This window comes from Onthophagus taurus, chromosome 2 (assembly GCF_036711975.1).
Source record: "Onthophagus taurus isolate NC chromosome 2, IU_Otau_3.0, whole genome shotgun sequence".
In the NCBI taxonomy this organism is placed as follows: Eukaryota; Metazoa; Arthropoda; class Insecta; order Coleoptera; family Scarabaeidae; genus Onthophagus; species Onthophagus taurus.
In genome coordinates, this window is record NC_091967.1 from 13465527 (window position 1) to 13477382 (window position 11856).

The window sequence follows — 11856 nt, forward strand, 5'->3', positions numbered from 1 at the left end:
AAAATGATTGAGTGAGTTTTTAAAGCTTACCCAAAATTGTCTCATGTATCCAGGGGCGGGAACTGAGGAACTATTTGGAAATTCAACTTTAGCTAAAGTTTGTTCTGCATCTCTTAACCAATACTCCAATTTATCAGTTAAGATGTTGTAAGTGGACCATGTTTCTCGGAACGCTAAAAGTCTTTTCAAATTTGTACTGACATCTTCATGTAGTTTTAATATTATTTCCAATGATTCAACGTATGTATGATCAAGTGCCGAACATGTTATCATTTCTTGTAATTTATGAGCTACGCTGTTTAAGTAAACCAATTTTGTGTGATGATTAGAAATATCCAAAGATAACGATTGATACAAATTTATATATTGGTCATAATCTGCTGAAGTGACGGTGCTTAAATCAGGAACTCTTTGTTGAGCTACCTGTAGCCACCTTTGTTCTTCTTTCATACCTTGTTCAAGTAAAGTCCATTTAGTAGCCGCTGAAGACATTTCTTTTAATCTTTCTGATGCTTTTTCTAAGATAATATTAGTTCTTTCGCAGAGTTGAAGATATCTATCAGCATGTAATTCTCTCGTTGCTTTCACCAAATTTCCTTCTAATGATTCTAATAAAGCTCTGCTATGACTTAAGTAACTAAAGAACTGTCGATGACTTTGCATCTCCTCTTCGAGGTGTTCCAAACTGTTTACACAAACAGGATTTTCAACCATTGCTTCAGCTAGCTCAATAATCGGTTCGAAATCATTTAGAGCTTTATCGTACTCATCAGCAACCGTTATTAACTCAATTACTCGATCTCTTTCTGATTGAATCAAACGTTCTAATTGTTTGCTGTACTCTAAACATGAATAAACTTCTGATGGAATTTCTCTGCTGGGAAAATCACGCATTAAACCTCTTGCTATTGAAAGTAAATGAACAATCTTAATATTTTCGTGTTTATTGACGTTATCAAAGTCGTCTAATTGATCCAACATTTTTTGAAGACCTAATTCGGAGTCTTTCATTCTAGTTACTTCGTTTTTAACATCGTTAAGTGTTTTTGTAACACTTTGTATTCCATCTATAAGTTCTTGCCATCTATTTAAATCTTGTTGTGCAAGTATTTCGTGTTTTTCAGTTGCTTCCTCGATTACTTTAACTTGGTATTCTAAAGATGTTATATAACTTTGCATTCTTTCGGAGTCTTCAGCATCGCAAATACTATTTGCATGTTCAAACTCATTCTTCAATGTACCAATAATATTTTCGACCGTATTAATTTCTGATTTCAAATTGTTTAGTTCTTCAACTCTTTCAACAGACGGCCCGTCACCTGTTTGTTGTCTATTCATATAAATTCTGTATTCAATCGTTTCTAACCAAGTTGTTATCGTTTCTACAGTTGTAACAACGATCTTTTGAACAATAACAGCGTCACCTGTCGTAACTGCGTTTCGTAATTGATCCAAATTCTCGGTAATATTACTATTTCTTTCTTCGATGGTTTCATCGGTGATTACTTCGCTTAACGTCGCCAAATATAAAATATTACTTAAATGAGTCGTCTTTTGCGCGTTTTGCAAATTCTTAACCCTCTCCATAGCTTGAGCTTGGTTCCACTTAATGTTTACTTCTTGAATAGGAACATGTTGTTCTGAAACTTCCGATTGTTCGGCTATTGCCGCTGGTTTATCCCAAACCGTGGATACTTGAGTATAAATTAATTCTGGAGGTGAAATTGAAATATCTGTACCCGGAGTTATTGGAGTATCAGTAACTGGCGTTGAAATTACCTCTTCTATAGTAACTGATGGGTGTTTACCTTTCGGTTTTTGTTTCACAGCTTTAGGTTTCTTTTGAGGCAAATGAGGTTGTTCCGTAGCTTCTTTCTCACTGGTTATTAGAGCTACGTTTGGATCAATTTTTTCGATTTTAATTTGAAGTTTATCTTCAATTACAGGTTTGAATAATTCTTGTTCTTTTGTTGCTGTAGGTGTTTGTTGGAATACTTCTGACTTGACAATCACTTCTTCTTTAATTGGAACAGGTTCTTTAGATATTTCTTTAACTTGTTCTTTTAATTTCTTTAGCTGTGTTTCATCAGCAATTCCTTTCTCTGGAATTAAAACATTTTCTTCCGTTGAACCCTTCGATTTTGCTGGAAGCGCCTCTTTAATTGGTGCGATTTCAGTCTTACCAACGATATCTTTTTGTACTTCTGGTTTTATTTCGACGTCATCTATCATACTACTTTCAGATGTATGTTTTGATGGTTCAATTAACAGTGATGAGGAATCCACTTCTTCAGGAGGCGCAGATGGAGATGCATCGCTACTTTCAGCATAAGACATCTCGCCGTGGGAGCTTGTAGAAGAATCGCTTGCTTGAATCAAAGTATAATCTCCGGAAGATAATCTTTCTTCCGTTAAGAAACCTTGCATAACTGATTCTGTTGGTGGTACCATTTGCGAACTTGATGGACGAACTGTTTCAGGATGCGCCACATCGGTTTTTCTCGGTTTGAGTATTTGATCTTTATGTATGTCAGTAATAATTTTAGAAACAACTACTGAAGCAGGTTCATAATCTGGTGAGTCATCCCGTGGTGACTTTTTAGTAATATCTGAATACAATTCTTTTTTACCAACGTCTTCGTCATCTCTCTTCGTAAACGAAGAAAAGAAATCTTTCTCAACAGGTATTTCTTTTTTACTCTTCTTGCCTTTTCTTGGCTTTTTCTTCGGTTTTTTATCGGCGTCATCAATAGGAACTCCATCTATTGTAACTTTAACATTTTCTGAATCGCTTGTACCTGATCCTTCTCTACCTTCTTTTATTTGAACCTGGATGTGATGTTCTTCAGATAAATCTGAAGATGAGCGGTCGTCTACTATTATTGTAGTCTTAATTTTCATTTCATACTCTTGTTCATCCGGACTTGTTATAGGCGTGTCTTTTATAACAACAGATTTTGTTTGAGATGAGGTTTCAACAAATTCATGTTTTTCAACAGGTTCTGTAGAAATTTGTGGATGAATTGGTGTAATTTCTTCCACTTTATCAATAACACCGCCTATTTTTAGTTCGGGTTCTTCAAGTTTTTGTTTTGGTGTTTCTTGCTTTTGTATTTCAATAGGAACAGGAGGAGTCACCTTTTCCTGTACGACTTCTGCTGAAATAGGTGAAGTTACCTTGTCTTCTACGATTTCAACTGGAACAGGTGAAATAATCTTTTCCTCCACTGTTTCAAGTAAAATAGGTGAGGTTACTTTTTCTTCTATGGCTTCTATTGAAATTGGTGGAGTTACTTTTTCCTCTACAGTTTCAATTGGAATTGGCGAAGGAACTTTGTCCTCTTGGTCAATTGAAACAGGTGATGTCACCTCTTCCTGTCCGACATCAATCGGAATTGGTGATGTTACCTTTTCCATTTCAATTAATTGTTGAGTAATATCTTTCAAATCTTTTTCTGGGGTTACAATAACAGGAGATAAAGATTTCGGTGGACTTTCTTTTATAACAAATGGTTCCTTAATTTCAATTTCCTCGATTTCCGGTTCTCTTACAATTTCTTTTTTCTCTTCACTTAGTTTTTCTTCGATTTTAATTGTTTCTTCGATTATTTTTTTCATATCTTTTACAATTTCCGGTTTAGGAACATCTTCAATTTGTGATTCTTCAATTTTAATCACATCCTCTTTTACAACATCAAGATCTTTTTCAATTAAGTTTTCTTCTTTGATTTCTTCATCAACTGGTTTTTGCGCCTCAATAGGTTTTTCACCTTCATCTTTTTCTTTAGGTTCTGCTTCTAAAGTAACTTGATCACCAATGGGGACAACCTCTTCTTTTATTTCTTTTGCGATTTCTGAAACCGCTTCTTTCACTGTTACTACAGCTTCAGGAGTAAAGTAAGGTAAAGAAGTTTGAGTTGTAATATCAGTAACATCAGGAATAGGAGTTGTTTGAATGGATTCTTCTCGAGGAGATTGAATATCATAAGGATAAGCTTGGGAGTAAACTTCAACTTTTTGTACTTCAACGACTTCAGGTGAAATGGTTTGGGCAAATTGTTCTTCAGTAGTGGTGAAGGTTTGCATGGCCGAATCGGCTCTATGTAAATCCTCTGGTGTGCTGGTTTGTGTACTTCCTTGCATTTCTTGTGCAATTATTGTTTGTATCGACATTTCTGAGGTAATTAATTCAATTTTTTCTGGTGTTGAAGTTTGAGTTATGTTCTCAGCTACGGCAATATCCACTTGAGATGATCTCTCTGCTATTTCTGGTTTCAGTTCTGTTTCGGATTGAGTGCCATATTCTACAGTTTCTGTAACGAGCTCGGGTGAAGTTTGTATTTCTAATTCTGAATAAGATTTTTCTTGTTCGATGAACTGTTGACTTTCTAATACTTCAGGAGATGTTTGCGCAACCGATTCTTGTGTAATAACAGTTTCAATAACAGGAATTGTAGTTACGATTTTATTGACTACTTCGTCTTCACATTGGCTTTGTGGACTGATTATTACTTTTTCTTCAACGATTTTAACTGTACCTGGTTCCGAAATAGTTGACATTGATATATATGTTCCCGATGCAGTTGAGACTTCTTCATAATGTTCTTGTTTGAGATCATAATCCGAGTCTGTAATAGGTTTATCATCAGTTGGAACTTCTGGTGGTTCAGTAGATATTTCTTCCAACTCATCTTTCTTCGTCTTCTTTCGTTTTTTACTTTTCTTGGTTTCTGCGGATTTTTCCGCTATAGAAGTAACTACTGGTGGTTGCTCCTCATCGCTAAATTGTGGAGATTCGCCAATAGCTGATGATGTATAAACTGATTTTGGAGTAAACTCTTCTTCCTCTTTTGTTTTAACTTTAACTTTCTTCTTTTTCTTTCTACGTTTCTTCTTTTCAGTGTCATCATCGGCCAATGATTCGTCGACTGTAGTTTTATCTGCTTCGTATCCGGTTTCTTTGCCTGATAAGTCACCTTCTGATAGCGTAACAGCTTCAAAGGTTTCAATCATAGGTTTCGTTGTGTCAGAAGATGACTGGGAGTCTTCTGGAAGTGCGATATCAGTTGATGCCATGACTGAATCGTCGATTGTAGCGTCTTTTATTGAGGATGATTCATGAACAGAGAGATGCTTTTCTTTTTTCTTTTTCTTCTTACTACTTCGCCCTCCGTGATCAACATCGGTGGGAGTTGAATCGTGACTGCTTTGAGTTTTTGGAACGATGGGCGAGGAAACTTCAGATTGTACAGTTGATTTTGAACTCACGTTTCCTGAAACTTTCGAAGACACATCTTCGTACTTTTCACCCCGAGAAGCTTCAGGTGTGTGTGATTCATAAGTTTCTTCGTGAAGATCATCACTTTGAGATTTAATGCTACCATCTTTTTCGGTAGTTTCTTGCGTTTTAATTTCTTCACTTTCTTCAATCGATTTTTCTTCCACTTGGATATCTTCTTTATTTTCTTCAACTTGTAATGATTCATCAAGGCTTATTGCTTCCTCGGCTAGACTTACTTGTTGCTCAAGATTGATTGAAGTAGAGCTACCCACTTTTTCTTCTTCTAAAGATGCTTCATCAACGACGGAAACTCCAACTTTTTCATATTCTTCCGGCACAGGTGCTTCTACAGAAGCTTCAACAGGGTGATCAGAAATAATTAAGTTTTCATCAATTACTGGTTTCTCAGGAGATGGTGTTTCAAATTGCAATGGAGACGTTGCTTGGTTAACTCTCTCAGGGATAGTTGTAGTTTGAGGAATTTCTTTTACTCTTTCTTGAAGAGATAAACCTATTTCAATGCTTGTTATAGATTGCGCTGGTTTGGTTGCTTGTAAAGGTTTGAACTCTTCATCTTGTAGCATGTCTCTTAAGAATTCAGAGGTTACGGTAATATTATCCTCTAATGTTTTTATGTCTTCTTTATGTTTGCGACCAACTTCCTCGGTTTTTGTTGCTTTATGTTCATCAACGCAAGATTCGGCAAGATTTCCTACAATTTCTTGTGCTATGAACATTGCTGATTCGGAGATTTTAGGTTTCTGCTCTTGTGCAGTTAAAACTGAAGCTTCATCCGGAGTAGTTAATGTTTCTGATTTTGTGTCAACAAGTTTTTCTGAGCTAGGTGCTGGTTCTAATGTGCATAATGTGCCAGTTTCCGTTGTTTTAACAGTAGTTGTCGCGGTACTCGGTTTTTCTGAAATAATTTCAGCTACATCAGTAGTTAATTGCTTTTCTACTGGTTCTTGTGCAAAGCTGCTCATGCTCATTGTGGTTTCTACGACATACCTCTCAACCGGCTGACCTTCAACGGTGGCGACTTCTTCAACTTCTTTTATTTCTATGTCGGATTCTTTCGGTTTTTCTTTAACTTGTTTATTAATATCTTCAGCTTCTGCAACAATTGGACGCGGTTCAGTTATAAATGATTGTTGCCCTTCGATTATAACAGATTGTTGGTCAGTCATCATTTGTTGTAATTGTTCTTCAGAAATTGGTTCACCAAATTGTTGCTCTCTTACAACACCATTTTCTGTTTGTGAGACACTTATGCTAACTCTAGGTATTCCTTCTTCGGTAACTTCAATTTCCTCAGGTTCTTCAATAACTTCTTCGGTTACTTGTTCTTTACCATCAACAATAACTACTTTTCTAATAATCCTGCGCGTTTTTCTTATTATTCTTCTGGTGACTTGTTGGACCACAGCTCTAACCGATGAACCAGATGTGTGGATTTCATCACCTTCAATCGTATGAACAGATTCAGTTGGTACAAACGTTTTGCCATCTTCTAAGAACGCAACATCACCTTCATGTAATTTAACGCCATGTACTTCAACTTCATCAGGTTTAAGCTCTTTGGAATAAGTTATTTTCGGTTCTGATTCAAAAGAATGCATTTGAACGTCACCGGAAGGTGTAGAAGATATAATATTTCCTTTAAGGGATTCTGATGATATTGTCTCAGCTGGTTTTGATCCATGTTGAACTGTTGTACTACTTTGTTGGCCTTGAAGTGTTACTTGAGAAAATGATTGACTTATTGGAATATTTCCTTGGGTGATTGTTCCTAGGTGAGTAATTTGTTCCCTTTGGACGGTTTGTTGACGTTGAACTAACGTGCGATGTAATTTTTTGACAATAATTCTTTTCGTTCCATCAGAATCAACGATTACTTCCGTTGTGGTTTCATCTGGTTCTACCATAACAGTTTCAAACGGTTGATTATCTGAGTGAGAGATTTCCAATTTTCCGGATGATTCCGCTTGGTGGCTGGAATAATCAGCAGTTACAAGTAAATCATCTGGTTCTTCTACGATCGGTTGTTTCTCCAGGAACGGTTTTGTTGATATCTTAATAGTTTCGCCATCTTTAGATGTGGTTTTATGGATGAGGATGGTTTCTTTTGCGAGTGGCGTATCTGTATGGGATGTAGTTTGTGATGTGTGTGCTTGAATTTCAATATCCTTTAAAATTAATTCTCCATGTGGTGAATCTAAGCTGCGACCAGTTTGGGTTTGGATGCTTTTACCTTTAAGGTTGTCTTCTTTAAGTTTCTTTAAAGCATCTTTTAATTGATTGATTTTTCTGTTTAAATTTTCTTCGTGTCCTTCAAAGACAATTCTCAAATGACCTAGTTGTTCTACTAAAGACGTTGCGAACGTTTCTAAATCAGGATATTTCTTAAAATCCTCACATAACTGGGTTAATTTAAGCAATTCCGACTTCTTCTGCTGTAATTCGGAACTTAAATTTTCGTGTAAATTAATGTCTTTTTCCACTTCTTCTTCTGTTTTGAAGTTAATTTTTTGGGCTAGAGTATCTTGCATAGATTTTAGCCATAATTCGATGTCGGTAAGAAATACTTGATATTGAAGTAATTCCCGTTGGCGTTCTTCTTGCAGCGCTTGTGCGCTCTGCAACAAAATATAAATCATTATTTTAAAACGGAAATATTAATACGCAGTGTATGCTCGGTTTGCACGCGAAGGATACTAATTTTCCAGTGACATAATTTGTCAATTCAGAACTGGAATTTTGAATTTACGTTTGCGGTACTTTCAAAATTAGTGGATGCGGTCCATCACTAACAAAATTTTCATTCATATAACACTTGAAATTTCGATCAGACCGACCAACCCGTTTAGGTTACCTCTACGATTCCACTTTGTTTGGTGGATGACATTTCCAAGACATATTGTCAAATTGACAATTCATTAAAGAAATATATATGTGTGATTATAGAAAGAAAATAGAATAGAATTTTTTTCAGTGATGAATGCCGATTCGGTTTAGAAATGTATGTTCATTAATCATGGCGCATATTCAACACATGCTGAGGGAGAGATGGATTTCAATCAGTTAGATGGGTCTCGACTAACGTTAAAGTTTTTCGATCATCCACAACTGTTATCCATTGTTGAATGGAAATATTTCCCAATCATTTCTTTACAGCAGCAAATTTACATTTCCTTTCTGCCATGTTTTCAAAAAATTTGAAAAAGAAATTTGTTTTGCCGAATAATTTCATACCAGCTTTATCATAAAAAAAACATATTTGAGTTATTTATACTGAACAACATCATATCAACTAGTGTATTTTGAAACATATAACATGCAATGACCACATCGTCCTAAACTGTTCTCTCACTACATTTATTTACGGTTCAAAATTAGAACTAGCGTAAGAAACAAATTATGTCTATAATTCTTAACGCCTCTGGCCAATTTTAGAATAGTAAAAGTATTAAGTATTTTTGTAAGGACGATGCTCCTTAAAAACCGTTGATGTGATTAAATTTTATTTGCTAAGCGTTTTAAAATTAGTAAAGTAAACTCATGATTAGCATTGTTTAAGCGATATCGAAATGAAATTCTAAAAGGATAAATTTTAAATTTACTTATAAATTGAAGATTAAGTGTTCAATGATAAGATTCGTGTTAAATATTTGTTTACAAATATAATCTGTCTCTTTATCAAACCGACTAATTACTATTCTAATTTCTTATATATATGATTCATTCATACTCAGAATTTAAAACATTTGTAATACAAGAAAAAAACTAATCATCAAACGATTGTAATTTATGGAAAGGTATATTATTATGCCGCAAGCAAAATCGGATAGTGACCGCATCATTTAGAAATGTTTCGGCTATGTTATTACTTTGCCATTTAAATTTAGAACTGACATAAGAAATAATTATGCAACATTATTATTTTACTACAATAAACATGAAAAATTAAAAAAAAATGTTTCTGCCAATTTCTTTGAAATAATCTCGGCGCGATACTAATTTTATTTTTACTTTATTTATAAACGTGACGTTCATTTTTTCAAGAAATTAATTAAAGTGATTGTAAAAAGAAAGTTGTAAAATAACACTCAATCCAAAAATAATTCTGACTCTATCGGCGATATGAACCGATAACTCACCGAAACAGCAACCGTTCCATTTTCGGCTTTTGATAAAAGCGTTGCAATTCTTGTTCGAATCCCCGCTAAATGGAGAGCCAAATTTTGACTATCTGCATCCGATGGCAGGTCCATGACTATCTGCTCCAATCGAATGGCATCGGTGGCATATCTTCTCAAATCACTTTTAATACCCTACGAAAACGATAAAACTATAAAAACAAACGTACTAATACCCAAATAAATCAGCAAACAAAATTAATTGAGATAATCTCAACCGAACGATTTCTACTGCGTCTCGTAGGAGACTGAAGCCGCAGCAATCGTTTCGTTTGGTTCATGTGGGACGCATCCACGCCGGTTAAATATAGGAAGGAGAAGTTGGTTGTGTTTTTTGCAACCGGCGTCCATACCATTAGGTTGCGTTCATTGAATGTTTAGCGTATATTTCGGTACGTGATTGATGGGAAAGGTAAATAGAAATACTTCCGGGTCTCCAATATAAAAAAAACAACCAACTTCTTCGTTAGTATTAATAGAAGACATTTGAAAATAATACAAAATCAATGGGAAGAAATTTAGTGCACTATATTAATCATATAAAAACCCCATCACGGTTTATAACCAGACACAATACAAATTGGTTGTATTATTATTTAGTCTCCACCCAGGTATTATCCCCAATTAAAGGTCTTTGCCATTTATTATCACTACAGGGTACTATAGTAATAACTAATAACGTTCAATACGCTTCTTATTTTGAAACATCTCATATTAATTCTTTTTGTTTTCATAAATAAAAATTTGTGTTTCGTCCTTGATATGTAGGTTCCTTTTAAAATCTAGAAAACTTGAAAGAAAGCTAAGATCTGCAAATGGTCCTAACTGGTACAACTTTTTAAGAAGTGTGTCAAGATTAAAAGTTTTTCTTTTCTCAAGGCGAGTTGTTAAGATTTATAGGCCTATTCAAGCAAGAATTGTGTTTAAGTCATTCAATCCAATTGAAGATGAAATAACGAAGGTAACAATTTATCTATTAAAATCTTTTAGTCACTTCTAAATACAGTAGTACTAAATTTCGGTTAATTAATTAAGACCAATCATGCTAAATATATGCGATTCACGTGACAAGAAAAAATTTTAAAGCCAACTTGAAACGTCATTACTATTTATAAGTTTTGTTACGGAGATGTGTAGTGCCAACGATTCTTATAAACTATTATAGATTTTAATTCTATTATTATTGAGTTATAGCCGAATTGACCTCGATATAACGGACTAATACCGGGAAGGGAGTAACGAAAACTCTGTTATATGAAAAATTTTCAATTTGCACTTTAAAGATTCTGAAGACGCACGACTAAACTCGAAACTTTGTAGTTCTAGTTTCAGTTCAATGAAAAATATACAACAATCTAAAGCTGAATAATAATTAACACTACCATTAGAACTAGCACTAGACCTAGAACTAGAAACTTTCGGGTTTAGCCGCACGTCTCTTAAGACGGCTAAACCCGGATGTTTCTAGCTCTAGTTCTAGTGTTAGTTCTAGTTTAGTTTAATTAAAAATATACAACAATCTAAAGCTGAGTAACAACTAAAACTGCAACTAACACTAGACCTAGAACTAGAATCATCCGGGTTTAGCCGTCTTAAGAGACGTGCGGCTAAACCCGGATGATTCTAGCTCTACGTCTAGTGTTAGTTCTAGTTTTAGTTCAATGAAAAACATACAACGATCTAAAGCTGAATAAGAACTAAAACTGGAACTACCACTACCATTAGAACTAACACTAAACCTAAAACTAGAAATATTCGGATTTAGTTGGATTCTATCCATAAGCGCTAACATTTATATTTAAATATACTGATGTATTAAATAGATAATAGTTCGTTTTAATGAGGTCCATTATATCGAGGTTTAACTATATTGAGTTATTGTAGAATTGAATGTGTGTTTATGATTTCAATAAACTACCGGGAGGAGTGAATTGTGCAAAACCAATAAACGGTTTAAAAATAAACTTTAGTAGAACGTTAACACACGCTCAACTACCTTTCTATCTACACGAATATTTACTTAACGCACGACGACCTATAATCCGCGCATTATTCTTATTAGATTTATGACTATGTACTTCAGGTGTTTCTTTTTGCATGTCGTGGTCACTTTGTGTTTTTCCGAAGGTTACACGAGTTGATGTTTTACTGATGTGATTATGGATGCATAGCGTAAAACACCGTATAAGATTACAAAGATTGTGTTTGATTTTAATATTTATTTAAAAAATTAAAAATTCTTACCTCCAGTGCTGACAAAACTTCTTTGTACCCAGTAATTGGAATTCTTGCAATATTTTGTTCGACTCCTTGAATTTTTTCTTTCATTTGATGTACTTCTTCTTTAAGAGCCTATAAACAGCAGCATTTTGTCATCAA

At 34.6% G+C, this 11856-nt stretch overlaps 1 protein-coding gene across 7 annotated transcripts in view; it reads right to left on the reverse strand.

The window, feature by feature from the left end:
* LOC111425851 (Muscle-specific protein 300 kDa) overlaps positions 1 to 11856 on the reverse strand; it is a 112447-nt gene that overhangs the window by 17670 nt on the left and 82921 nt on the right. For all 7 annotated transcript variants that reach the window (XM_023060129.2, XM_023060130.2, XM_023060128.2 and 4 more), the window contains 3 exons: positions 11722 to 11829; positions 9439 to 9612; positions 31 to 7917 (listed from right to left, as the gene is read on the reverse strand). In XM_023060129.2, coding sequence (XP_022915897.2) covers positions 31 to 7917; positions 9439 to 9612; positions 11722 to 11829 — 8169 coding nt within the window. The remainder of the gene's footprint in view (positions 1 to 30; positions 7918 to 9438; positions 9613 to 11721; positions 11830 to 11856) is intronic.